Raw genomic sequence first — 27443 nt, 5'->3', positions numbered from 1 at the left:
AGGGGGAGATGTGGATTCTGTGGATTCTCTCGCTAGTTGAGATGGTATTCACGGAGCTATATCCTGTATCGACTGCACAATTACTGGCGTTACCGTTGGTCATGCATGACCCAACAACGACACGATGGTCCTTCAAGGAGCAACAAGACTAGCTGTAGTTGAGAAGCCCCTTTTCGTTGTGTGTCTCGAATAAGTCGCCATCCCGGCGTGGATACCACGAACATTTAGCCGTTAGAAACTTCCTGAGTTGGAACTGAATTGGGTTTCTCGACCCATGTCTACTCATCGGAGTACAGCTGCAAAGGAGGATTATGTCTCACTCAAAGCGCACTTGAGCGTGGTGATTGGCTTAGGGCTGAGTACTAGACGAGGGCCCGTAGGGCAGACTCAATCGGGTTGACCGATACCATATACAGTAATGTGACATTTCCCCGATTTGACTCTAGCTTTGGAAACTGTTCTCCGGGATACCCGGACTAGGGGTTTTTGAACCAAGCTGGACTCACCGTCAGGGACAAACCCAGGCTTGGCACTTGGCAGCAGATAAAGGGTCTGACTAGTGGTGTGCACAGAGCCATTGACGACTCGACATCATGACGCTAGACTCAATAGTTTCATTTAGCAGCATTTAGCGGGTACTGCTTGGCATTAACTTTCTTGGCGCACCCCCGGACGTCCTTGGCAATCTGTGAAGCGAACCTGTAATTTACGGTTCTTGTTTTGTTTTTTACGAAGTCATTGTATCCGACAAGTTCAAGGTCTCTGAGTGAAGTGGCAAGTGGACATGTGAAGATATGCTCCGACTAAGCATATGGTCAAGTATTCGGTATATATGGGTAGCGCCTCCGCCTACCAAGAACGTAGCTTTATCAGATGTGCAATACTTCGTTCATGAACGTCTCTATCATCTCGAGCTTGGGAACTAGCGTCGGACGTCGGACTGCTTCCGCGCTCGTTCGAGACCCCTGGTTGAGAAACGTGTCTCTATCTCCAAGAACTATACTGAACCCACATTCATTGTATTGAGAAGGACGGCAAGGGTGGTATGGTGGTATGGTGGTATGGCCAGTGAGGACCCGCAATGGAACAGCTTCGTTAGCGAAGTTCCTCGCCTGGCTCTCGGACTATGCGAACATATTGGGGAAGCTCCTAGGAGGGGCATAAATAACGTAGAAAATAAACGTATATATAATGCTTGGCCTGGTCTACTTTCGGTAATCAAGAAAGAAATTTTGTTCAGCTTACTTGACCTAGAAACAGCCCTGACCGAGTCCAGGTTCGGTCTGTGAAGGCGTGTACTATGAGTGGGTATAAGGGCTTCAGGGGTTCAGCCCTTGGTAGCCTTGTGTTTCTCCTGTTTTGCATCTTGGTGCAAGTACTTGCACAGGACTGCAGCGCCTCGAATCCTTGCGCTACAGGATGCTGCTCGAAGTATGCCTCTATCCCTCATCTTGCATTACACAATCTGACCGTGGGTCGTTCTTATAATCTAGACATGGCTATTGTGGAACCGGGGAAGATTATTGTGTAAGTCATTGTCCCCATTAATGGTGAAAGGTCATGGAGATTGCGAGATTCACCTATGTGAGAGGCTCATTGATCTACCTCAGAGACTTGCGTTTACTGCCTACAAATTGACCTTCGCAATTTCTCTAGGGAGCGGACTGTGTTGCCAACTGTGACTATGAATCCAAGGCACAGTGCAGTGCAACTAAGCCCTGTGCAGAGGGCTGTTGCTCCAAATTCGGCATCTGCGGTTATGGCCCCGACTGTAAGGCATAACTACCACCGCTCACTGCCCCACGAGATGCGATGCTGACTCTATTGAACCTCCTCCCTCGCAGACTGCAGTAAGGACAACTGTGTTTCTTCTTGTGGACAACTGTCCGAGTGTGACCCTGGAGACTGGGGATCAGAGTTCGCAAACTCTACAACCTGCCCCTTAAATGTTTGCTGTAGCAAATATGGTTTCTGTGGAACGACCGAGGAGTTCTGCGGCGAGAAAAAGGTCAAGCGACCATCTTGCGGTACCAGTGGGAAGACCGGAAAGCTCCAACGCGTTGTGGGCTACTATGAGGGCTGGGCCTTCAAGAGGGTCTGCCAGGCCTTCTGGCCGGAGCAGATCCCCAGCGGAGTGTATACACACCTCAACTATGCTTTCGCAACAATCGATCCGGACACCTTCGAGGTTCTCCCGCCTACCGCCTTGGAGGCGGGTATGATGAAAAGATTGACCTCGTTGAAGCAGGACGACGCCGGTCTCCGTGTGAACATCGCAATCGGCGGGTGGAGCTTCAACGATCCAGGTGCAACAGCCTCCATTTTCACCGAGCTTGCGGCTTCGGAGGCGAACCAGCGGAAGTTTTTCAAGTCTTTGACCTCTTTTCTGGCCACCTACGACTTCGATGGGGTGGATATCGACTGGGAGTATCCGGTCGACAGCGATCGTGGTGGACTGGAGGCAGACTTCAAGAACTTTCCTCGCTTCATGTCGAACTTGAAAAGTGCATTGAAGGGAACCGGTGGCCGTGATGAACTGAGTCTGACGCTTCCCACATCCTACTGGTATCTCAGACACTTCGATATCAAGTCTCTCGCCAAGAGCGTGGATTACTTCAACTACATGTCCTACGATCTCCATGGCACTTGGGACAGAGGTACGGAGTCTGCATGTGTTTTTGTAGTCTTAAAGATCTCGGTACTGACCTCTGTACAGGGAACAAATGGACTGGAGACTTTCTCGATGCGCATACCAATTTGACCGAGCTCACCGAGAGCTTGGACCTACTGTGGCGGAACGACATATCTCCGGACAAAGTGGTCATGGGGATCGCCTTCTACTCTCGAGCGTTTACCGTGGCGGACACTAACTGCATGTGAGTGGTCTTTATGGGCCTGTTCAACATCCAGCCAACTGTCAAATAGTGAACTAACGCGGTGTGATAACAGGACTCCGGGATGTCGGTTTGCTTCTGGGTCGGATGCAGGCCCCTGCAGCGCCCAAACAGGAATTCTGCTGAATAGTGAGCTCGACGACATAAGGGCTAACAAGAGTCTGGCGCCGACCTTGGACAAAGAGGCCGCGGTCCAGATTGTCACATGGGATAATCAATGGGCAACCTACGATGATGAAACCACCTTCAAGTTGCGCACCGAGTTCGCCAAGAAGACCTGCCTAGGCGGCGTCATGGTGTGGGCTGTCAGCCATGACACCTACGACGGGTCTTATTCGCGTGCTCTGGCCGGGATCTCCCCGCGGAGCAATCAATTCAAAGCACTTACTGTCTCCAGCGACGGGCTGACCGTCACCGAAGATGAGAGAGTCAGGCAATGCAAATGGACCAACTGCGGTCAGACCTGTCCAGACGACTACGTCGCCGTCTCACGCTCAGACCCGGGATACAGAAAAGGCGAGCTGATGATGGATTCGATCGACTGCCCCAAGGGGTCGGCCCACACCCTATGCTGCCCCAAGGAGGAAACGCCAAAATGTGGGTGGTATACTCATAACAACGGCAACTGCAAGTCAGACTGTCCCTCGGGCTACTTTGAGATTGGGTCCATTTCACAGGGGCTGTGCCATGAAAGTTATGAAGCAGCGTGCTGCGAGTCCAACATGCCGTCCACCAAACTCTATAACACGGTCCAGTGGTCTACTTACCCGAAGTGTGATGACGGAGAGTGCCCAGTGGTCGATGACAAGAAATCGGACATCCTGGCCCTGGCCACCACCGGAAGTGGCGATGCCCAGTGCTACTTCCGAACCTTGGAGACCTACTATGGCTACGGACCAGTGAGTGCGACCTTGCAGGAGCGAAAGCTGTGCTACGATTCGAGCCAAGACAAGATGGCGTGGGAGGACTGCGATTGGTACGACTCGGTGGACAGCCCGCCCAAGGGGAAGCCCAAGGATTACTGCGTCAATTCTTGTCCTGCAGATACGGTGCGACTGGCAACATACAAGCTCGATGAGAACTGCAATGGCGGAACTCGTGCATTCTGTTGCAACGACCAATACTACGTCTCCAAAAGCCGCACGAACCCTGAGATTGCGGATTTCCGCACCGCCCTGAACAACTATCTAGTCGATGGGTCGTGCTCGCTGGGCACGGGGGCAAGTTTGGGTCGCAGAGACATGACCAAGGAGGATTATCTGACGTACCTGACTCCGCTGACTTGGAAGCTGATCAAGATGCAGGCGGATGCCCTAAATGCCGAGGAAAAGGTCCTGGCGGCCGCCTGGGATACTTGGGCCAAGGCCAACAAGTGGGCTGGGCTCGTACTGAGCACATTGAGACCATATGCGCAGCAATCACGACTGGCCAAGGATATGTCTGGGGAGTATCTTGCGCAAAGCATCCTCTGCCGGCCCCAGGACTGGAGTGATCTGGCACAGAAGAAGCCCCTTTCAGCGTGCTTTGGTGATCCTTGTGATGAAGACGCTGATCCCGAGTTATGCCAAGCTGCCGATATGGACGCCCAATTTGTCGAGGACGATGAGGAAGAGGAAGAAGCGGGAATCGTGGATAAACGATCCCGCAGTGGTCTGGTGAAACGGAGTGATCCCAAAAAGTTCAAGGTCTGGTGTCGCGCGACCATGCAATGGTTCGATGGTCTGTCAATCTCGGCTCCAGGGTATCCCCAGGCGGGGGCCTGGACGCCGACCGACACGCCATTCCAGGAGGCCCGGACGTATCAGGACCCAAATGACTGCGCTAATCCTCTGCTAGATCCAATACAGAAGACTGGCGACCATCATGACACGGAGCACGTACTTGAGCTTCAAGTAATTCCCAAGTTCTTCCAGGATTTCACCTTTGGACGGTTAGTCTCGGGTCAACAGCCCACGTTCAACCCTGCCGATTGCAACTTGTTCCTTCCTACAGCTCTTGGAGGTATGGATATCCTGCATCAACAGCTCTTAGATCAGGTTGAGCTGTACCATGGTGACTACTACCGTCCTTTACTCGCCAGAAGACCACAATTCCGAATCATGTCGGCCCTCGGCACCTCCAAGAACAAGGCCAACTTCTATCTCCTGGAACGCAAGGTCAACGGGATGAAAATGAGGGTCTTCAGAAACGTCGCCTTGGTGGAAAGCGGGAAGTGGAAGAATTTCGTGGATGACACCACCCAACCGGGGGTTGCCCTGCAAGAGCTCAAGGCAGCGATTGCGGTGTGGGATTATCTCAACGACGCCCAGGTAAAGCAGTCGTTTGTGGAGATTGTCGAAAACGTGGGAGCGGTCTTCCAGCACCTGGATGCAAAGATAAAAGAGAACCTCAAGGTCCAAACCCAGTTTGCCGACGCCTGGGATGAATGGTGGTATGATTATATCGACTATCAGGTGGATCGTAGTTTCACTTGGATCACCAAGGGAATTGCAGACATGCGTCGCGTGTGGAACAATGAGCCCGTCACCAATCCGCTCAAACTGCAGGTCCTCAGTGACGTGAACCAATTGGAGGGATGGGCGGACGCCATTGTGATCTATGGTCGTCATGTTTTTACCACATAATCTAGGTGTGTGTACATAGATGGGAATCGATGAGGAGAAAGTGTAAATATATTATGTGGATATAACTACTAAGTATCATCTCTGTAGTTAGTAGAGTAAGGTAGTTGACTAGGCCATCTACTGCTGAGTCGGTAGGTACTATACCTAGTAGTTTGATCACTATTCTAAATCACACTATATCATCTCTAAGCGAGGAAGAAGACTCAAGTCAGACGGGAGAATGGAAGTAGTAGTTGGCTGGGCTGGCGAGGAGTTGATTCGGCCTACACCAACCCAAAAAGGTTTCGTTCTCGTGAAAGGATGAACTAACCACACGTTTGGACGTGCGTGGTGATTACATAGATCAATAAGTAATAAACAGAATCTATTTGAGATAGAAAGTGGTCAAGCAAGCAAAAGGGCTCATGCCCTGATGGTATCATAATAATACCAAGATGAGGGCTGTCGAACGTCATCTAAGAACACGGCAGCGAGCAGTGAAATATGCTGTATTAAGCCATAGTTAACATACTGCAGGTAGAATGGACTCTACCAAGAATATTTACAAGCAACTGTGCACGTCGTACCTTTGCGCATACTTGTTACTAAGTTAAGTTATGAGTCATATGCACTTCGTAAGCACTTTTGTTAATAAGTGAGTGCCCTTGTGAGTAAAGCACATTTATTGGTATAATTCACGTCTACTTGTAGACTACTAGTAATATAACATATTGGTTAATTTTAGAGACATAGTCAAGCCTAATTAGGAAAGAAGACTACAAGTCGAATGGTGTATATGTTACTTGATTATTCGAGACGGAAGTACAGGTCCACTATGGGATGCAAAGTAATATTCTACCTTACAGTACTGTACTGTACTGTACCGTAAGGTAAAATATCCCCCACTGGGCACCATACACCCACCTCGCGGCCTATAAGAATGTTCTTTCCCTTCCCTCCTTCTTCCGCTCTTCTCGTCCACAGATCAACCAAATCATGGTGACCATCGATAGCCTGCCCGAAGAACTTCGAAGACAAATCTCCCTCCTGGTGAGTAAGGAAATCCTACACCAGATACAATCAGTTTCCTGGTGAAACACTAAAAAGCGCTGCAGGTCCTTAACCATTCCTGGCATGATTTGTCTGCCCTAAGCCAAGCCAGTCGGACTTGGCACAATGTTGCGGCTCCTCAGCTGTATCTGGACCTACGCATCAAGTTCCACGATCTGGCAAGCTTGCAACATGACGTCTCTGAGTTTTACACCAATGGCCTTGGGCGGCAGTACCTGCGTTATACCCGCACACTCGATCTTGTTTGTCTAGAAAAACCATCGTGGATAATGACTCAAAAAGCCAAAGATCTCTGGAAGCAGAAAAATTGGTATAATAAATTTATCAGCTTCAAGCCGCGAGCTGTGGAGGACGGCTTTCTCTCCAAGAGTCTAACTGAACTGCATGACAAGGAACTCCTCTTTCTCCGGGAGACGGTTGACGAGTACCCACAGAACGAGTGGGAACCTATCCTCGCTCTGATCGGGCGGCTCCAGCATCTTCGCGCTTTTAACTATGTGGTGGTGAACACATTCCCCACGGTTATCCTCAACGCACTCCAACAGTCCCACCCCACTTGTCGCCTGAATATCTGGACCTCCCAATGTCCTTCTATCGATATTGATGGTCTAGGACGCTCCTGTAAGCTGGTGAGGAAGGAGGCTCGAAGGCCATTTGATCTCCGCATCCTACGCGCGCCGACACTCCACACTCTGAATGTAGTTTACACGATGGGGTTGCAGCTGCGGGAATGGCGATGGATACACCTCGACGAGCCCATGCCACTCATCTTCACCGCCCCCAATTTAAAGCATTTGATCATCGACGACAAACGCGAAGGCCGTGACAATCCAATCGAGATAGTAAAGGAGGAGTGGGAAGACTTTATCTCCTTCTACAGCAAGCTTGTCCCAGTTGCCCCGACCACCCATTTCCTCGAGTCCCTGAGTTTCCGAAGTGACGGTGCCGGGTTGGCTCAGGAGCAGATCCTACTGCGCGTCTCCACCATGACCGACCTATCTCGACTACGGTCGCTAGAGATCGGGGTCTATTCGGAGCCAGAGCTATTGGCGCAAGCAGCTGCGCGATTGACCGGACTAGAACGGCTGTACATCAAGATGGTCCCGCGGGCCATTGGGATCGATCGTGGAGTCTCTCCAGACCGCGAAGAGATGATTGCCGCCGTGCGGGCTTTCCGCCCGTTGAAATACCTCCGCTTGATCAGCCTGCGGAGCTTCTCATCTCTCGATCGGATTGTCTCGCACCACGGCCGGGCACTGAAAGGGCTGAGCTTGGAGGCCTCGTACCGCCAACGAGAGCAACCTGACAAAGAGGGCCACAAGTACCCCGTTAATGACGGCGAGCAGCTCCGGTACCTGGCTCGACTCTGCCCCGAGCTGGAAGAACTCCATCTCCCGCTGCTGCGCACGGGTGGCGATGCCCGCGAGTGCGATCTGTACCGGGCCATCGGCCAGTGGAGCCATCTCCGTCAGGTCGTTCTTGACTTGGACTGCGATCCGCGGGTTGCTGGGGTGGCCGATGAAAGAGACGTTCTGAGTGACCTCACGTGTCTTCGGGAGATCCTCCACAACGCTGCCATCGACGAGGCGCTTGCCGCAGGCATCTTCAAGCTCATGTGTTCCGGCCAGGCAAACGAATCGCTCGAGCAGCTCCGCATCAATCTCTTGTCGCTTGGGATCATCTTCCCCCAGTCACTGGTCAACGTCCTCCGGCAAATTAGTCAGTCGTTCCTTGTCACCCGGCCTGGGTTACCGCCAACTGCGGAACTGCAGGTCCAAGCGGTTGGGACCGTCGCGTGGCAGCTGTGGCGTGAATGGTCTCTCAATGACTACCCGTCCATCCGGACTCCGACGCCGGTCCAACAGATACTGGAGGAGTGGTGGCCGCTTGACTCGGATCGAAATCGCAGTAAGAGCTGGGAGGAGATGCCGTTGCTGGTCAAGAGTTTTCCTTTGGAGGCTGGTATTGTCGCAGAAGGAGAAGCATCGGAGACGCAAGCGGCTGAGTAGAAACTACCATCTGATCGTCATGTGCAGTACTTAGTCGTCTTGTGACGGAGGCTTGAATGCCTCTCATATCTAATATACCGCTAGGCTCTATACCTACTCGTCCAACTGAAAAGCTTAATAGCTGCAATATTGCCATCATCAAGCCGAGCCATGAGCCCATTTGCTCGATCAATGGCCTTCCATCGGAAACACCTTCATTTCCTTAGTTCTTGATGCCTTACACAAAACTTTCTGTTCAGAGATGTGTGCGATCCCTTCTTCATACGAGGATCAATCCTTTTCGTCGGCGAGCGTAGACCATAATATCTCTTCTCCTCACCAGCCCAGCCAACTACCATTGCATCCAACCAGTGCGCTGCAATCACCACCAGTCCATTCCCACGAATCGACCTTTTCTTTATCCAGGTTTTTTTCTTGGTAGAATGAGATGATACCTGACGATTGACCTCAGATCTGCTGGTGCTCGATATGTGGATTTTCTGACATTCTGTCATTGCCCACTTTGGTGCATGGATTGCATTTACTTTTTCTTTTCTTTCCTCGCCTTTTCTTTTCTTTTGCTTCTCTGGATCAATCAGACAAAAGAAGCTTAGTCAGGAATCCTCAAATATAGGATTATCGAGTCAAATCTCTATTTGAAACTGGAAATAGGTATACTGTGGACTAGCGCTGTCGCTACCACCTACTGTCTATACACGAAGGTGAAAGACCGTACATACATTACTTTTACTGCAGAGCAACAACCGAAACCCCACCGGTCCCCTGTACCCACACTACGTCCCCCCTCTTCGGTGCGCGCGCGCGATAACAGCCCGAACAGTACATAGTATGGGCATGCCGATATACCAGGGAGCCCGCATTTGAAAAGGCTGCACGACTCACAGGATCTGACTCGCCAAAGTTCAGAGCAGATATCAACCAGGCTTGGGGTGACCGTTGGCCTGGCTTGCAGCAGGCTGACCCACCACAGCACAGCAAAGATCCTTCTCCATCTCTTCCACCATCAGGCGTACCTAGGCACACGTGCCAGAGAGCGCCACCTTTCCGGAGCAAGCTAACACGAACTTCCCACTCCATTTCACTAGGCATCTTGCAAAAGGAATACCAGATGACGTTCGCGTGGAGTTTTTATGGTAATGGCGCAAAGGGATCGCTGTCCTTCACCAGACGTAGACATGACTATCGAAAACCAACACAATGCGACTCATCATCGCTCGCGGTCTTGTACAACGGTATTATCTGTAAGACAAAGCTCGTCTCAGGGCTACGACAGCACCAGCATCTGCAGAAGACTATATCTTTGAGCATGGTTGGAAATGGGAATCCTGTGGTAGAACGGTTCGCATATACCCCAACCCCAGTAAGGCACAGTGTGCAGCGGGGAGAAACCCCCTCATTTTTAGAAGGTCAATCTAGATTCAATTCTCTTGAGACCGAAATGCCAAGTTTGTGAATTGTCGAGTTGAACAATCCAGAGTTGTTATAACTGCGCCCTGAGGTTCCAGGTCGGTGGTCGGTGGTTGGTGGTAGACAGGAAAGGGAAGACTCATGCAGTACCCCCTAGGTAGGTGGCCAGGTGGCCTGGTTTGATTTTAGCAACGCCTGTGGCACATTAGAATATGCTACCGGGTGTTTTCGAAAAGAAAAAAAAAAAAAAAAACAAAAAAAAGAGAAGAAAAAGTCTTGAATCAAGCTTAATCTACTTTAAAACTTCTACTTTCTAAGATGAAAATCAGAAACCTGAAGACCCCCAACTGCCGAAAATCAAGGTTGATGCACGCACGTGGTGCTGTACCATGCATGCCCCAGTAATAGTATAAGCATCCTCCAGCCAATCAAAGTGAAGCATATCTGTACAGTCCCAAATAGCACTTTCCTATTGGTCGGGCTGCAACTATACCGGCCTTGTCAAAACAGAACACAACAAACAACTGAATCAATCTCGCAATAACCATTGTACTTACTCTGCTCCTGTCAATAGACACTTATTGATATTTGTATTAAGGTTATCATATCTCAATCGTACTAAATCTGAAGCGAACTCTTTGACCAAACTACCGAGTCATAAGCTACATAACAGTTATACAGAAATAATACTCTTCCCTACATCGTAATCACTATGTCACTCTTCCCCCCTTGTTGGTTTTCCTTTTGGATTAGGCCCTCCATGTACATGCTATACACGCCCACATTTTACCGATGCTCCCCCCCTTGCCTTGAACAAGCCACCAGCTGAGTACTAGTCCTCCCACCCTCCGGATCACACGTCTCGGACGGCCTTTATCTACTCTAACATCTGCAAACCCAGAGCCCTTGCGAAACTATATCGAGCCCCAAGTTGCTATCATACAAGTGACGAGAGCCTATTTTGTCTAAATTGATTACAGTAAGGAGACACATAACCCCAGATCTACACGAATCCCCATCTCAATACATAACACGCGAGCCTCATTATCAACTAAGCTTTTGTTCCATAGAAACCTTTATGTAACATACAATTCATCAGAGGATAGCATGGTGTCTGGATGCGAACAAGAAAGACAGAACCACACCACAGAGAACGTTGCCAAAACAGTGGAAAGACCGTTTGAATCCTGACATCTCAAAAAGTCATCCATCCATCACAAGAACCGCACGGGCTATTCCTCAACGGTTGAGCGGGACCATCAACATCCACACACATCACCAAACAGAAGACAAAGGAAAAGAAAGAAAAACCGCCGTCATCATACACCTTCATCAAACATAAAATAAACAGGGTATGCCCACGCCAACGCTATGCGAGTCCTTGTACAGAAACAAAAAAAAAAACAGGGGGAAGAGGGTGGGGGAAAGGAAAGAGTCAAGCAGAGCAAGATATGTACCAGGAAATCAAAGAAGGAAAGTATTCTTGGATAATATATGATTCTTTCTTATTTATTTCGGCTTGCGCCAGAAGTATTGCTAGAGAGGATCAGTCAGCTGGGGTCGCTTTCAATCAAATGCAAGGGTCATTCATACCTTATGCTGCTTGCGGCAGTTCCGGAGGCCCGGTTTCCGGAGATCATGAACGACGGCCTCCCGTCGCATATCGTCCTCATCAAAGTCCGGGATATAGTAGTATTCACTCTCCAGGGCCTTCCCCGCGGCATCCTTTCCCTCACGAGCAACTTTGCCAATGCACTTCGTGGTATCCAGAATCGCACGAATCTCTTCTCTCGTAGGACCCTGTCTCGAGTGACTGTCCCGCTTCCATAGGGCTGGAGGGAGGTTGTTGAGGATGGTAGAGAAGGGCGTCGAGGAAAGACGGGAGAAAGCCAGCTGGTTGACAGCGTGGTTCTGAACGCGTTCACCGCTTTCATCAAGCGGCTGTGGCTTGACCGGTGTGGCCTCCTCCTGATTATCGTCATCGGCAGCGGACTCTACGGTCTTGGTTGGTTGTTTCGGGGATTTGGCGTGCTCATGGCCCTGGGACGAGAGCTGATTGCGTGGACGAGCAGGTTGCAGTGGGGACTCGTCCGCTGTGAAAGATGCCATCCGGGGTAGGAGGTTCTCGCCGAACGGTCCAAAAGAATGAATGATAGGGTCATTCTCCTCATCGTGATCCGAAAAGTCATCCTGTCTACTCAGGTCGCTCAGATCACTCGACTGTGAGCTCTGCAGAAGGTCCTCCACACTGGAAGACGACGTCTGGGTATCATCGGCAAGCAACGACCCGGGGGATACGGGGCGGCGAACAGGCGAGCCCTCATCTTCGTACACAACCACAGCGTTCCGCGAGCGTGTCGGGGTATACAGAGGGGAGGATGGCGGCACCAGAGACTTTACGGCAGGCGAGGGTGAGACCGGGGATGCCAGGCGTTGGCGTTCGACAGCAGGGCTGTCATGAATACTCCGACATGATTGTCCCTTGCGTTGTTTAGGCGTGGTTTCCTCTTCCCAAGTCTGCTCTGAATCGGTGGAGGTATAGTCCTTCTTATCATTCCGAGGCCACTGGACAAGAACGCGAGCCTCGTGGACGTCGATCATGATGTCAGCGTCCTTGATATCCGAGGTGAAAGTCTTGCCCTTGCCCAAGTCGTAGGTTTTCCCCTGGCAGTGTAACTTGATTCCGTTCCAACCTAGACACATAATCTCCACCGTATCACGGTCGAACGGGTTAGGGGCCGGCTTATATCGGGCTTTGACATGGACCCTTGAAATCATCCGGTTGGCCGCAAGTTGGTGATGGCACGAGGCACTGGATCTACCCATCAAGACCGGTTCACCACTCTCCGGCAGCATCAATTCGGGGACGGTGGACAGAGGGCTCCGTTCCGAGGTCGATGTAAATGTACGTCGAGAGGCCGGACGCGGCAGAGCCATTCGGGGAGGGGAGGAGGACATGATATGGGTCGACGAGGTCGGGACTGGAGTGGGATAGGTGGAAACGATGCCATGGTCTTCGCGTGCTACACGCTTCTGTGGTCGGGGCAGCGACGGGGACGAGCTCAATGGCTCGAAAGCAGGCAATAGGGCCGCCGGACGCTTGATACCTGCCACAGGAGCAGCCGTACTGCTCCTTGGCGGCGAAGACTCCATGCTGACAGACTTGTCCTTCGCGTCGTACACGTCTGGGACGAAGCTAAAGTAATTAAGATTATGTCACTCGAGAAGCTGCAGAGGGATTGAGTTAAAGATCCCACAGATCAGTTGGAGACCTATCTGGTCGCGTCGAGGACGAGTAGGAGGAAGAGGAGGGAGAGAGGGGGGGTCTCTATGTTCTATAGGAGTGGAAGATAGCGATTGGGAGGTGACGAGATGGTTTCGTGCAGACCAGACCAGAAGGAAGTAGTTGAGTAGACGCGGAGACAGAAGCGTGTCAAGGACGGGCAAAGGAAGGGAAGGAGCACTGAGGGTTCATCTGCCCCAAGACGAAAGGGTACAGGAGGCTGGTCGGGCTTCGAGGAGGGAGGAGGAGGAGGAGGGGGGGTTGAGCACAGAATGTTTTGACCGTAGGGGAAAAAACGAGAAACATTGAAGAAAAGGGTGAAAGGAAGTGTGGTGTGTGGTGTGTGGTGTGTGGTGGAATGTCTGCCCCGGAACGGAGCGTCTCGTCCTTCCAGCGCGGAAATGCACGCTTACAGTCCGAGACGCGTTCGATAGGCGCCGGCGAGAGTCTCAGAGCTCCACCACCACCGAGCTTCGCGCAGCAGCAGCCTTGAATTGCATTGACAGCGCATGGTTGGTATTTATAAATTGGGGGGGGGAAGAACAGGGAGAAAAAGTGGCCAGGCCCTGGAATGACCACGGCCTGCAGTTAGTTGTCTGTCACTCTCTCTTTGCTTCTACTTAAATTCAAATCTCTCTGCGGATTGTTGTTGATTTGTTTCAAGGCAAGGGATGAGCCTGAGTTCGGAGCCTCGACACCCCAGGCAGTCAAGGCGCGTCGCTCACTCGAACCAGAGAACGCGTAGCACGTGATAACGTGTCACGTGAACGCGTGGCGCCTTGCCTCGTCGGTGGCACGCTAGTCTGCCTCCGGACTAGTCACGCCAAGGGCTGTCAGTGACTGAATTATTGATGACCTCAACAGTCATTGAACACCAGTACTTACAATCCAAGCATACCTGAACCAATTCAGCCTTGAAACCTTGACGTCTTGCACAACTCCCTGACATGTACTAAAACCTGCTTGCGCCTCCGCTGATCACCCTCCAGCCTCTGGTCCCAACTCTAGGGAAAGGTCATGACGGTGCTTCCCTCTCTTCACATTTCAATGACGAAAATGACAAAATAAATGCCGACCTATCTTCGCCCCCAACCATATGAAATATTCCCAGCCCCCCTCTTCCCTCTCACCAACCATCATCCAAGCACTTGAAAAGGACATGGTCTCTCCTTGGCCCTTGGAAATCCAGCCCAATGCTCAATGGCATTGAAGTACACCGTCCTACAGACCAGAGCTCACATCCCAGCCCGAGAGCAGATGCACATGCAAGTGCAATCTATGCGTCTACTAGCCCAACACCACCTACTTGTGACTTGATAGTAAACTCCCCACAACTTCCAGATTAGCTAATCAAACAATTACTCTCAGAATCCCATGCAGAATTCTTTCTTTCAGCCAGCAAATCCCCAAAGAGACTCCACCCAAATAAGATACTGCACAAAATAGAGCACACAGAGAAAAGACCCCCGATAGAAGTAGTCGTCCGCATAGTCCACACCGACAGACCACACACCCAACCTCCCCAAGATCGGGGATCCACTCATGCAATGCACATTCCAGAACATTTTAGCCTAGATCCAGTCGACCGTGCATGACACAGGTGGAGATGCCGCCGGGGAATGTAAAAAGTAGGTTTAAATGTGTTGTTTATCCTGTCCAGTCTCCATCCGCCACTGAAGATACCCAAGGAAGAAGAAGGAAAAAAAGTAAAGAAAAAAAGTAAAAAAAAGAAAACCTCGAGCCTACTTCAGCCATTGATTGATCTATATCTTCTGTGAATCGGCCGAAGAACCAGATCCACCGAGCAAGATTTTTAGAGTTTCAAGTTTCTGGATCTTGGTGGTCGGCATCAAGGTTCGCCGTGGTGAATGCTACTGCTGAATCGTCGGGGGACTCAGAATGCTGTGGGCACTGCAGCAATACATGCCGATACCCGGCCCCCGAAGCCCGGGGGAGATATCCACATAGGATTCAAGCAATCGGTAGGGGATGCAGTGAACAGAAGCCGAAGTGGCAAGGGTAGACCGGTCGAGCCGTCTTGCTCCCCTTCGAAATCTTGTTCAATAATCAAGGACAATATTTAGAGGAAATGGACGGGAATAACTCTTGCAGAGCTATGAAAATCATCAAAGTGAATTAGTGGGTCATTTCGATCTGAACAACATGAAAAAGAAGTGGCACCACTGTACAGGATATCGCTAAATTACATCCCATCCTCCACAGAGATGAGAAGAAACTCCGCGGTAATCAATTAGGAAAATCAGTGTTACTTCAGGTCGAGAAAAAGTAAAAAAGCTAACCACAACCGCCCCCCAAACAGAGGAAGGGTGACGTTACAAATGTGACAGGTGTTGCAAGCTTTCCCACGTCACATAAGTATGAGATACTAAGATACACGAAGAAAGCAAGCACACTGAACGGTGAATCATGATCAAGGGCGGAACAGAGGCATGAAAAAAAGGTCTTCTATTTGCAATTGTGCCTTTGTCGGAGTACGAAAAGGTCGTGGCAAGCCGAAGCCGGCACTTGGCGACAGAGGCTACCACGGAGAATTATCCACTTTAGTAAAAGACATAGGTGGCGGAGCCAGAGACGACCTCGACCTGCGGGCAGATTTAACATTAGCAATCAGGCCAGGGACCTCCAAGGAGAAAGGAACCAAAGCAAGGGCTGGGGAACACTCACAGTGCAGCCGGAGTCGTTGGTGCCAGACTCGGAATAGAAAACACCATCCTCATACTTGCAAGAACCGCTCAGGTTGTCACCCTCAATCTTGACATTGTAGTCGAGCTTCTCGGTAGTGGTAGGGCTGTTCTGGAAGATGGACAGCCACTTGCCGTCGTTGACACCGACACCAAGGTTGATAGGGGCCCAGTTGCCGATGGCCTCGGAGCCGTTACCCCACTGGCAGCCCTTCTCGGTGGAAACACCCTTGGGGTTGACGTAGTACTGAGCAGAGGTGACCTTGCCCTCCCACTTGTAGTAGGTCTCGCCGTCAGGGCAAGTCAGGGGCTGGAGGGTGTTGTCGCCAAGGTGAAGAGGAATGGTTTCGGACTCGGTACCTATTAATTGTCAATTAAGGAGGTGTCCATGTACTGTGGGCTGACGCAAGACACTTACCAGGATAATCAGTACGGCAAACAGCAACACTCTCACCGAGCGTGTTCTGAACGTGGACACCGCCAGTACCCTCAATGCAAAGCTTCTTGGACAAGGAAGTGTTGGTAAGGTAGAGCTTGCCGTTCTTGCACTGGACACCACCAACGGACTGTCCGGTAGATCCCTGGGTGCTGGGCCACTGGGACTTCTGATAACCCGCGGGGCAGGCGTAAGAGCACATGGCGCCGCTGGTACAGCTATCACCGGAGACACCAGTGGTGATCTCAGTCACGACGCTGCCGGAGACCGTCACGTACTGGATACCGGACCAGCCGCCAAGTCCAAGGTAATCGAGGGCGATAGCACCGTAGTCGGAGGGGAAGGTATCGCAGTCCAATTCTCCATCAGGGAAGTCCGCATCCAAGCCGGTGGCGGTGGAAGAGCTAGAGCTGCTAGCCGAGCTGGAAGAAGCGGAGCTGGAAGCAGCGGCGGTGGAAGAGTGAGCGCTGCTGCTGGAGCTCCAAGAGCTGCTGGAGGAAGTAGCCTTGGCGACAGCGACTTCAACGAACTCGGCAACGGAGCTGAGAGCAGGAGCCGCAGTGGTGGAAGTGGAAGTCGAGGCAGCGGTAGTCGAAGAGCTGCTAGCGCCGTTGCAGACATCAGGAACGTCCTGACCAGAGGCCCAGGTCAAGGTCTTGTCGGCGATACCCTTGCAGACATCCTCGAGAGTGATAGTCTTGCCGTCGAGAACGTAAGTGACCACAGTAGGACCAGCAACGGTGACAACCTCGGACTCAGGGTTGCGCTTATGGTGGTGGCGGTGCTGGTGGTGGTGCTGAGCAGCCACCAAGGAGGCCGTGGCCAAGCTAGCAGCAACGGTGTTCAACTTCATTGTTGTAGTGTCGTGTGTTGCACAGATGCACAGCGGGGTATCGTGTTAGGAAATCGATGAACTCTGTATATACCATGAAAGAATACCACATTAGTATGTTGGTCAAACGATCATCGATGATCATGTCCAGCCGATTCCCTGTGCCAGGCATGAGGATCGCCTTGATCCCCGCCTTTCACCAGGCATATTAGGGATCATGAAGACCCGCGATGCGACTCATCAAGTGGAGTTCCATGCGGCCACCGCCCACGTCGCGCGAGCACTCACTCATGAACATGCGGGTCATAGGAGGGGGAGTGAAGTATAACAATGAATAGTGGTAACCTACCGCAACGTCACGGCAAACCAGTCGCGCGCTCTTAACAGAAAGTAACAAATCTGTACACGAATTGAAGGCGCAGCGATTGAATATGAGAGGGTCAACGAGTGGAAAGTGAGAAGAAAAGGAGGTTCCCTAAAAGAGCGTGCGAGAGAGAAGCTAGTCCCTCTGGTCGGACAGGAAGTTCTCGCGTGGGTAACAGGCGAAAGCCGGAGGGGAAAATGAAACGCTCAGGGAAGGCGAAGAAATTGAGGAGGGTCGCGAAGAGGGAGGAAGAGGAGAGAAAAGGGAACTGGAAGGGGAGATGAAGGTAAGCGGTTAGTTTCGATCCAGTTTGAACCAGGGGTTGAGTGAGAATGGAAAAGGGAAAGGAGGGGGACAACAAGACACTAAAGCGTGCGCGCAGGCGCTTTTTTTTTTCTTCCAGGGGTTAAACTAAAAAGCAAAAGAGTGTAGTGGTGTGTGGCACTTTGGCCGTGGAGAAGAGAAGTGTGAGAGAGTGGACAGGCCAAAAGAAAGGCAATAATATTACACTAGTCGGCATCGTTGGTGATAATAATAATGGGGGTGGAAAAGAAAAATAATATTAATATTAGGGGGGCCCACATGGTTAGTGTCCGGTCATGATTCAATACTCGGATATTACATTTCCAGTATTTGGACTGTATTCAGTTTGATTGTGATCCTGGGCTATTATAATATGCTCATAGGTACGGTATACTTCATCCTTATACAAAATTCGTTTAGATAAGGTAAACTGTGATCTCAAGAATGTATAAGGCACATTCCGGTATGTGCCTTCCCCCTGATGACAGGAGATCCCCAAAGATCCCAGAGATCCCACAGGAATTTGATGACATTCTATACCTTGAGTGGCCTTCAGACAACAAATAGGGGGCGGTAAGTACTCCGTAGGAAACTCTCCTTCCCCCAAGCCAAGTCCGCCAGGATCAGCTCGCTCAGAGAAAGACCATCCACAGGACCACAAGGCAACGTGAAGCCAGGAAGTGGGGATTTGGGCGGAGGGAGAAAGAGAGAGCCAAGACTTGAGATGACTGTCTGGAACAAATCCAACAACTCCAACAGGTGTTGGTGACCGAACTTGGGGAGGATTCACAGGCATTCGCAGGCCGGGCATTAATTCCTTGCCTATTTTTCTTCCACCGCAAGCACTGCATGTTTGGAGCTTTCCTGTTCCTGACACTCAGTTTTGCTTGGCGGTTACCGAAATTAATTAGACCTCCCAGCCAATCGAGGGGGAGATTCGGCCCTCAGCCGGTGGAAATCAGACTTTGTCCCCAGTCAGGCACACCAATCATCGGCTGAGGCGCTGCCGAACCATTGCCACAAATCGGCCTACCATGGGAATGTCTCATGTCCGATCTTAATGTTGGCCTGCATTAGTGGGCGCAGTCGGCCTGGCGGCAGGAAAACTGGAAGGGAAGAAAGTGTTAGGTATTCAGCAGGTCAGACATCCAGGACAACAACAGAATCAACAACATCCACAAACATTCGCACTGCCTTATGTGTTGTTCTTAGATTGTTGTTCATTGTACTGTACTAGCCAGGGTCCATCATGGATATCATCGAATCCTTTCATAGTTGGCAGGCACAGAGCGCTTCGGGTAGTGATGTAACTAACCCCTCCCCAATATTCTGGGTCTTCAACTGTTTCAGCCTTCGGCAACCCCAACCTTCAGTATTTGTTCTGTAACGCATTACCCATGACCACCGTCGTACTCTCAACTCTTTCAGAGCCAAGCAAGTTTAACCAGCTACTTGATGGATCTGCACAGTGCGCGAGTCTGGCCGAAAAGGGGCCCTTTGATCGTTGATATTTTTAACCCTTTCTCAAGCCGACCGACCCTTAAGCCCTTATGCTCGGTGTTATAGCCCATCTGCGGAGCCCCTGCAGCCGTTGTTAAACACCCTGCAAGTGAGATGATCAGGATCCCTGGCGACCGATCCGAGGCACTTTACATGTCATACGTTAAGATCGTCAACAACACCAAGTGGCTGAAAATAAGTATGAGTAAGATTCCCCATTTATAGTAGAGATCAATTATACTTCACAGCATTACTCCAAGACATTGTCGATGCCTTCGATTATGGTGATAAGGTATTTTCAAGGGCAGCTTCATGCGACTCGGTAAGGGAGACAGATTGCTGTCTCTCTCCGTACTTATGAGATGATTGCAAGTCTGTTGGCAGAGGCAGTGTCTCAGTCACCGTTGCGAGTGCTTGCCTGGTTATTCTGTCGTATTCAAATGCAGGTCCATTGCTGCTCTGAATAATTATAACTTGACGCTACTACCTGTCATTTGGGCGCCTGGCCTGCGCCTCAGGTCTGGCATGACAATGATAAGCGACACTGTCAGATCTCCCTTGATGCATAGCCTGAGGGGCTGCTGGCCTAAATTTACTGGGTAATGGGAAATCCATCGGCTGCTTTGAAGGACAATCTTGACGCTAGAACTACATTCCCTGCGCCTTTACAGTCTACTGTGATCCATAGACATGCAGCTGTCATCTCCTGTGCTCACCGTTTGAATTGCATTCCTTGTCCTGAGATTCTAGATTCTGTAACATCCTCTAATGCGCTTAGAGCAGTAGGTGGCCATCTTAGCCAAACCCGACCGGTAATACTGAATGTTGGTCCACTAGGCAATAACCTAATTTGCAGATCTTGATCATCATTATAATAAGCATACAAGAAAACAGTGCCAGTGAGTGTGACATGTTTATCCCATCTGGCTGTTGTGATCTTCTTCACTGTTATGTCAACTGATATTGGATCGAGATACTCAGGACAAGTGCGGGGTAGCCCGGTAACACCAAGGCTGCCTTCCTTATTCAGGCTTCTGACCACAAGAAGACGGACAACAACGTCAGACCCATGCTTATTCTGATCTGTGTTACAGATTCAACTGCTTGTGATTTTACCAAGCATGTTTCCAACAGTAGCCAGGTTGCTTGGCTTAAAAGCGTTATCGCGTCCACACTATAGAAGCTTATCAAAAGATATATTTCGGCAGCATGCTCTTCCGCTCAATGCGGGCGGGTCTTAATCACACCAGCACACAGAAGATACAAACATTGTAAGAGTCTCTAACCTGAGCCAACCAGAAGTCACTGCTTAAGCCATACCTGCTGTACCAATGTTGTACATCACTGCTATCTGCATACATCTTATGGATGACCCATCCCTGCACAGTACCTGCATAACAAGGCAGATTCATATCCAGGAAGATGCGCAAGCTCCCGGGCCAGCAAAAGCACGATACGATTCGCCTACCAAACCTGGCCCGCTGTCTGAGGTTAACAATACGATCTGCCTCTTTTTCAGCCCCTCTGCCCCCAAGCCGCCCTCACAACACAACGACTTCCCAGCCTCCACGCATTAGGGGTCCAAGCTGACGAGATCGCTGGGAGTTGCACGATGTTTAGCTGGACCCTGAACACGTTCATCAACACAATCAACATAGCATAAATGTTACATTTCACCGTATATGAGAGAAGGATGACTTTTCATACAATCTTTTTCACCCTTCGTCGACAACATCGTCCCCGTCTCCTACAGATTCCTGCCAGGAAGAGGACTCTCGCATCGCGCCTTGGCCTAAAGCTTGGCAACCAAAGGCTATATCCAGGGGCACTCTCTGATAGCAGCCTCGGGCTTGCGTGGCTTCACCAGGAATTTGACGTGGGTTGTCTGATGCCAAGCAGCCTGCAGAGGTTGACCGCGTGGTTATTCCCCATATTCTTCTCGGCCTGCCCGTTCTCCGCCCAATTTACGGAGGGTTGGAGCCGATAAAGTCAATAGTTTGTGGGTGGAGAGAGGGTGTTGGCAGTTGAGTTCGTGTTAAACGATGAGCAGCCTACCGAGTTGTCTTTTGGCCAGAGAGCAGGGCCAGAAGGTCACTAAGGCATAGGGGGGAAGATAAAAGCCCCGAGGTGGGTGGAGATGGGGGAGACCGAAAGAAAAGCATCCAACCGAGACGTGGTTAGCTTGATTTTCCACCGGCGGGGACCAATCTCCCAGATACAGCAACCGTACCTTACTTCAAACCAACGCACTAACCGGGCTGCAGGGAGCGCTAAAACAAACCTAAGTTGAAGGATGGGGTCACACTACGCCTAACCGGGTATATTGTGAGGGGCACAGGCGTGGGAGTTATTTCCACGCATGCTCGCTCTCTCGTGCCATATCTGAGCTAGTTGCTACTAGAGGTCTGTTGAACTCATTGTTGACTCAATCTACCCCCGTAACTCACTAGTCGCCGTTGCCCTCTTGTCCAAGGCAGACTATTAGACCTTGGAGGGTAAGCTAATCCCCCGAACAACTCAGCTATTGACGTGGACTTGACCATCGGTGCGTGGTACGGGAAATGACTGTCCATGCTCCCAGCCTATTGAAGTACTCGAAGGGAGCACTAGCATTGAAGCATTGAAGTTTAAGCTCGAACTCACCTATCATTCGAATCAGGTTGCTTTGAGGATGGATGTAAACAGAGGGGCTGCATCCAACGTACAGTACTCGTAACTAGTTGTTGGAGCGGCACCCGAGACCCGAAGGGAAAACCTTAATCCGCGGTAGCATCATGCATTATTGTTTCAGGCACCGATGACATCGCTTTGGTCCTATCATCGTCTATCTGTGCCTGAATCACCGACCCCTCCCCTATCTACCGCACAAGCTTCTGTCTGTTGTTCCACCGACTGTCTCATGTGCCGGCGACAAGTCGACTGCTCTGCTTGAACGCATTTGCGTTGGCCCCATCCGGAGAAATGGACGGGCGACCAAACGGACGAATGATGAGCACTGTCAAGCGACGCTATCCCATCGTTCCGATTACCATATTACCGTAGCCTGCCAGTGCGTAGCCAAGATAGTTGTAGTCTTTGTAGTTAGTAATCGGAATCAAGTACGGATCAGAAGACGGCAAACGGACTTGCAATTCCCTAACCATTAGGATATTAACTCATAAGGTACTATCAGCTACACCAACCGAATCAATGGCCAGACATATTCGCAAAGAGGGTCGGTTGGTCATGTGGCTTGTGCTCGGTTCTGGTCCATTGCCAAGCGCAATGTTATGCCTCCTTTTTTTTTCTCTTCGTGAACAATAACGTTACCCTCTGCAGGTTGAAGAAATACTCCGAGACCAGTCCTGTTTCCCTCTCGCTGCAATAACCCACATGGTCAATGCGCATGGGTTGACTTACCTACCACTCTACTAACTGTTTGCTCATAGTATTCGATTGCCCGAGACTGTCTGGGCCTATTCGTCGTTTATTAAACCAATATCCAGCATATGGCATCATTCGTCCCGGTGCTCTCTCCCTCACCGCTAACTGACCTGCTTTACAATTGTTTCTTTCGCTGACTGGGCACCCTTCGTGACGGTCGTGTGCGATGCATATTCGCTGGCGCTGACCAACTCAATTCTGGTAACAGTGATAGTGAAACCAGTCAAGTAACTATTCGAGACCTTCTTGAGGAACCAGTTCCAAGATCTTAATTACCGAGGCATCAGATTGGCTCTGAACAGCCTTTCAGACAACAAGACTCATTAGTCCCACCGCCGATTGCTTGACTTGTGTACAGTTTCTAAATGAACAGCAGTGATTGTCCATCCCTGGCTGGTGCGCGGGTAAAGGGCGCGCTTCTCCGGAAACCTTGACAATACCCCTAGGATGAAACATGCAAGGGACCAGTCGTACATTGTGAAGAGAAGCCCGTGAAGCATCACGTTCCCATCACCTTGGGCCTGCGCGGTCTTCGGGGATGGGACTCCTCGTTCCCTCGTGGTCTTGCACAAGGCAAGTGGGCATGTTGAAGCATTGACTTGGACTCAAAAAGGACTAAGCAACGCAGAGCCACGTCCTGAAGTAAACCGTCAGCCCGATTCCATATTCATGATTGTAAACGACTGGGCCGGGTCGCCCAGCTCATCTTACAGACCGTCTCTTCCTCATCCCACTGTGTTACGGACGGAGGGCAAACATCCGGAGATAGCCAGCACTCGCGTCGGTGTACTTCTCACATGTGACTTGCTTGCTTTGAACAAGATTTTCGACACGTCATTGTGATCGCGTCTGTAGTTTCCCTTCCAACTCAGAAGTGACGAGGAGGACAGACCTTTGCTCATGTGATCTCTACAAGCATATGCAGTCACATGACCCAGGGAAACGATGTCTGACTAAGCGAGCTCGCCCACCGCCAAGACAGGCAATAAGTGGCTACCGCCTTCCCATCAATTTTTTTTTATCATTAGATTATCGCGGAAGTCGAGCCCTATCGAATTCTTGCAACATTTTTCATATCATCACCGCAAAAATGGGGTCTTCCACGGCTTTGACGACTAAGGCGACCTCCGGCACTCCCTACCAGCTCGACAAGAGCCAGGTACGTAACACCGCTCATGCACTATTGATACCTCACACAGCGGAGGGGAACTTCAATCCGCTAACGATGAACATCTGTAACAGGTCTCGCGAGCATCCGCAGCACTCCTGCGCCACATCAAGACGACGCAGCTGGAGCGGGAGAAGAACGCGACCAAGAAGACGCTGATCGGCGACAACGACGAGGAGTCCGATGGCGAGCAGGCCCCGCTCAACAACGAGGCCGTGTGGCTCGTCCTCACGACCAAGAAGCACGTGGTGGACAAGAATCGGCTGAAGCCCGGCAAGATCCTGATCCCCCACTCGCTCAACACCAAGTCCTCGCTCAGCGTCTGCCTGATCACCGCGGACCCTCAGCGCGCGGTCAAGAACATCGTCGCCGACCCGTCCTTCCCCCAGCCCCTGGCCGAGAGCATCGACAGGGTCATCGGATACACCAAGCTGAAGGCCCGCTACAACAGCTTCGAGAAATGCCGCCAGCTGCTCGCGGAGCACGACGTCTTCCTGGCCGACGACCGCATCATCATGCGCCTGGTCCAGACCCTCGGCAAGACCTTCTACAAGTCCAGCAAGCGGCCCATCCCCGTCCGCATCGCCGCGATTGAGAAGGTCGACGGCAAGCGGATCAAGAAGGACGCCAAGACGAAGCGGAACAAGGACGAAGGCAGCGCCTTCGCCGCCCCCGACATCGTCGCCAGGGAGATCGAGCGCGCGCTGCACTGCGCCCCCGTGCAGCTCGCCCCGGCGACCACGGCCGCCATCCGCATCGGTGCGTCCAACTTCACCGCCGAGCAGCTCGCCGAGAACATCGACGCCGTGGTCACGGGCCTGACGGAGAAGTACGTGACGAAGGGATGGCGCAACCTCAAGGCGATCCACATCAAGGGCGCCAACACCATGGCCATGCCCATCTGGCTGGCCAGCGAGCTGTGGCTTGAGGATGATGACGTCGTCGAGGAGGGTGCCGAGGAGACCAAGGCTGTTGCCGGCGGCAAGAAGCGCAAGCAGATCAGCGCGGGTGACGAGGAGAAGCAGCAGCAGATCGAGGCCCCGAAGAAGGCCAAGAAGGCCAAGGCCACTGAGGAGGACAACGAGGATGCCGTGACGCTGGCGGCGAGGAAAGAGAAGCTCCAGAAGCAGAAGGCTAAGGCGCTGGAAGATGGCGCGGCGCCTACGAAAACCGAGGCTAGCGCTGGCAAGAAGAAGAGAAAGTCGACCTCATAATTGTCCTATGCTTCGAACTCTCACTCAATCAAGTCTATACCTCCGGTGTTGTTTTGATTTCCACGGATTTGTATCTGAATAAGCAATGGGTTGTTCTTGTCTACCGGCGCTGTTATGCTGTTTTGCTTTGTCTCTTGCACTATCTAGATTTTTTTTTTCTATCATATCAGGGCGTGTACCTCAATACCCCTTGGACGAATAAAAAGCAAAAGTTCTGTACATGGTGTGGGAAGCCTACCTTACGGCGTAAAGGGAACTATGACATATGATTGAACTTGGACCGAGGAACTTGTACACAACACAGCCAAATGCTGCCCGTCAAGCTGGAAGTAACCGAACCAGCCGTCCGTCGGGTGATTTGGCCGGCGGCGGGATCGGCGATTGTGACTGACTGGCCGAAGCGGGCGGTCAAGCAGTTCTATCCGACGATAACCTTCAATTTCACCTTAAAGACTTCCCTTCCCATCCCACTCCCCACTTTTCCTTCCCCTCTCTCTGTCTCTGTCTCTGTCTCTCTCCTCCACCCCCCCATCCGCTCAATCAATTCTATCCTCTACAAGATGCTCCCTCTAACCAGAAACTCGGTGCTCCGCGCCGCCCGCGCGCAGATCCTCCCTTCCACGCGCACCAGCGCCGCCCTCTCCTCCGCCGCTCTTGCCCGCCTGCTCTCCACCCTCGCCGTGCTCGAACAGCGCGACGGCAAGATCCAGCCCTCCTCCCTGTCCGCCATTGCCGCGGCCCAGAAGCTCGGGGGCCCCATCACTGCCTTCGTGGCCGGCGCCAATGTGAAGGCGACCTCCGCGGCCGAAGCGGCCCAGATCAAGGGTCTGGACAAGGTCGTTGCGGTGGAGAACGAGGCCTACGAGAAGGTATGCCCACCCAGCTCCTGCTCAACTCCTCCGCTCTGGAAATTCCCTCCAATTCCATATTCCAAAATAGCAGCCGACACTTTAACCTAATTACATGCTAATCCGACCTCAAAAACAGGGCCTTCCCGAGAACTACGCCCCTCTGCTCGTCGAGAACATCCAGAAAGGCGAATACACGCACGTGGTCGCCGGCCACTCGGCCTTCGGCAAGAGTCTCCTGCCCCGCGTGGCGGCTCTGTTGGATGTGCAGCAGGTGTCCGATATCACTGGCATTGAGAGCGAGGATAGTACGTTTACTCCTGGTTTTATCTCCGCGCTGCAACATTCCCCTCATCTTGTCTCCGGTGTCGGAGTCACAACCTAACAAAAAACCCCCCCCCCCACCACCATCACCACCAACCTCCCCACAAAATCTAACGTCCAAGAACTAATCTTCCACAAAAAAAGCCTTCGTCCGCCCCATCTACGCCGGCAACGCCATCCTAACCGTGCAATCCAGCGACCCGATCAAGATCCTCACCGTGCGCGGCACCTCCTTCCAGGGCGTGGAGACGAGCGGCGGCGGCGCCGCCATCGAGGACGGCAGCGACCCCAAGGCCGCCCAGCAGACGGAGTGGGTGTCGGAGGAGCTGGCCAAGTCGGAGCGGCCGGACCTGGCGACGGCGCAGCGCGTCGTCTCCGGCGGGCGCGGCCTGAAGTCCAAGGAGGAGTTCGACCGCGTCATCGTGCCGCTGGCCGACACCCTGGGGGCGGCCATCGGCGCCTCGCGCGCCGCCGTCGACAGCGGCTTCGCCGACAACAGCCTGCAGGTCGGCCAGACGGGCAAGAACGTCGCCCCGCAGCTGTACCTGTGCGCGGGCATCTCGGGCGCCATCCAGCACTTGGCCGGTATGAAGGACAGCAAGGTCATCGCCGCCATCAACAAGGATGCCGACGCGCCCATCTTCCAGGTCGCCGATGTCGGGTTAGTCGGGGATTTGTTTGAGAAGGTGCCGGAGTTGACGGAGAAGTTGAAGAGTCAGGCTTAGTTTTTTTTGTGTCGGGTTGGTTTCGTTTTTATTGCATGGTGTCTGTCTGTCTTGTTGTGATGGCTTGAATATTTACTCTGTTGTTTATCCCCCCACCCTTGAAAATATTCGGGGTTGGCATTTGTTTTTTCTTTATTGGTTTTTCTGATGATAAGTTTTAGATGACATGGATTGTGATCGCGGGCAAGTGGAGGAAGTATATACCAATCGGAGCAGCATACTTTCATCTAACATTACGGCATACTCTGTGATTTTTATTTGTTAACACGAAGGCAGAGTAAGTAGTACCTTCGCTATAAGTATAGACTAGTACAGTGAAAGTCCCCCTGATCCCATA

General features: G+C 51.6%; 7 protein-coding genes across 7 annotated transcripts; 4 read left to right on the top strand and 3 right to left on the bottom strand.

Annotated features, from left to right (window-relative positions):
* Positions 1-1300: 1300 nt before the first annotated feature.
* On the top strand, positions 1301-5518 carry BO82DRAFT_417769 (class V chitinase; the record flags this gene model as incomplete). Its single annotated transcript, XM_025640038.1, has 7 exons — positions 1301-1431; positions 1494-1527; positions 1657-1771; positions 1845-2657; positions 2717-2876; positions 2950-5218; positions 5300-5518. 7 exons carry the CDS (start codon positions 1301-1303, stop codon positions 5516-5518), a joined length of 3741 nt encoding a protein of 1246 aa, XP_025490605.1.
* Positions 5519-6485: 967 nt separating this feature from the next.
* BO82DRAFT_338315 (uncharacterized protein) lies at positions 6486-8732 on the top strand. The gene is made up of 2 exons (XM_025633428.1): positions 6486-6547; positions 6613-8732. The coding sequence occupies exons 1-2, from the start codon at positions 6494-6496 to the stop codon at positions 8575-8577; spliced, it is 2019 nt and encodes a 672-aa protein (XP_025490604.1). The 5' UTR covers positions 6486-6493; the 3' UTR covers positions 8578-8732.
* BO82DRAFT_110068 (uncharacterized protein) lies at positions 8675-9176 on the bottom strand. The gene has a single exon (XM_025629806.1). The coding sequence runs from the start codon at positions 9069-9071 to the stop codon at positions 8772-8774; it is 300 nt and encodes a 99-aa protein (XP_025490603.1). The 5' UTR covers positions 9072-9176; the 3' UTR covers positions 8675-8771.
* A 1873-nt stretch (positions 9177-11049) lies between these two features.
* On the bottom strand, positions 11050-13606 carry fhdA (putative transcription factor Tos4). The gene is made up of 2 exons (XM_025633427.1): positions 11578-13606; positions 11050-11520 (listed from the first exon to the last, which is right to left on the bottom strand). The coding sequence occupies exons 1-2, from the start codon at positions 13135-13137 to the stop codon at positions 11494-11496; spliced, it is 1587 nt and encodes a 528-aa protein (XP_025490602.1). The 5' UTR covers positions 13138-13606; the 3' UTR covers positions 11050-11493.
* Positions 13607-15623: 2017 nt separating this feature from the next.
* On the bottom strand, positions 15624-17665 carry sun1 (SUN family protein UTH1). Its single transcript, XM_025629805.1, has 3 exons — positions 17587-17665; positions 16388-17321; positions 15624-16329 (listed from the first exon to the last, which is right to left on the bottom strand). Exons 2-3 carry the CDS (start codon positions 17256-17258, stop codon positions 15896-15898), a joined length of 1305 nt encoding a protein of 434 aa, XP_025490601.1. The 5' UTR covers positions 17259-17321; positions 17587-17665; the 3' UTR covers positions 15624-15895.
* A 6196-nt stretch (positions 17666-23861) lies between these two features.
* Positions 23862-25435, top strand: BO82DRAFT_433388 (uncharacterized protein). Its single transcript, XM_025640869.1, has 2 exons — positions 23862-23986; positions 24070-25435. Exons 1-2 carry the CDS (start codon positions 23918-23920, stop codon positions 25207-25209), a joined length of 1209 nt encoding a protein of 402 aa, XP_025490600.1. The 5' UTR covers positions 23862-23917; the 3' UTR covers positions 25210-25435.
* Positions 25436-25688: 253 nt separating this feature from the next.
* On the top strand, positions 25689-27349 carry BO82DRAFT_433387 (electron transfer flavoprotein subunit alpha/FixB family protein). The gene is made up of 3 exons (XM_025640868.1): positions 25689-26078; positions 26197-26365; positions 26526-27349. The coding sequence occupies exons 1-3, from the start codon at positions 25770-25772 to the stop codon at positions 27104-27106; spliced, it is 1059 nt and encodes a 352-aa protein (XP_025490599.1). The 5' UTR covers positions 25689-25769; the 3' UTR covers positions 27107-27349.
* Positions 27350-27443: the final 94 nt, after the last annotated feature.

Source organism: Aspergillus uvarum (assembly GCF_003184745.1).
Source record: "Aspergillus uvarum CBS 121591 unplaced genomic scaffold BO82scaffold_37, whole genome shotgun sequence".
NCBI classification, from domain to species: Eukaryota; Fungi; Ascomycota; class Eurotiomycetes; order Eurotiales; family Aspergillaceae; genus Aspergillus; species Aspergillus uvarum.
Note: the sequence above shows the minus strand (reverse complement) of the source record. Positions and strands in the feature narration are given on the sequence as shown.

Coding starts and splice junctions, on each gene's coding strand:
- BO82DRAFT_338315 (XM_025633428.1), top strand. CDS start 6,494: ATGGTGACCATCGATAGCCTGCCCGAAGAACTTCGAAGACAAATCTCC. Junction 6,548..6,612: donor GAAGACAAATCTCCCTCCTG/GTGAGTAAGGAA, acceptor AAAGCGCTGCAG/GTCCTTAACCATTCCTGGCA.
- BO82DRAFT_110068 (XM_025629806.1), bottom strand. CDS start 9,071: ATGACAGAATGTCAGAAAATCCACATATCGAGCACCAGCAGATCTGAG.
- fhdA (XM_025633427.1), bottom strand. CDS start 13,137: ATGGAGTCTTCGCCGCCAAGGAGCAGTACGGCTGCTCCTGTGGCAGGT. Junction 11,521..11,577: donor ACTGCCGCAAGCAGCATAAG/GTATGAATGACC, acceptor GATCCTCTCTAG/CAATACTTCTGGCGCAAGCC.
- sun1 (XM_025629805.1), bottom strand. CDS start 17,258: ATGAAGTTGAACACCGTTGCTGCTAGCTTGGCCACGGCCTCCTTGGTG. Junction 16,330..16,387: donor TTGCCGTACTGATTATCCTG/GTAAGTGTCTTG, acceptor GACAATTAATAG/GTACCGAGTCCGAAACCATT.
- BO82DRAFT_433388 (XM_025640869.1), top strand. CDS start 23,918: ATGGGGTCTTCCACGGCTTTGACGACTAAGGCGACCTCCGGCACTCCC. Junction 23,987..24,069: donor ACCAGCTCGACAAGAGCCAG/GTACGTAACACC, acceptor CATCTGTAACAG/GTCTCGCGAGCATCCGCAGC.
- BO82DRAFT_433387 (XM_025640868.1), top strand. CDS start 25,770: ATGCTCCCTCTAACCAGAAACTCGGTGCTCCGCGCCGCCCGCGCGCAG. Junction 26,079..26,196: donor AGAACGAGGCCTACGAGAAG/GTATGCCCACCC, acceptor CCTCAAAAACAG/GGCCTTCCCGAGAACTACGC. Junction 26,366..26,525: donor TGGCATTGAGAGCGAGGATA/GTACGTTTACTC, acceptor CCACAAAAAAAG/CCTTCGTCCGCCCCATCTAC.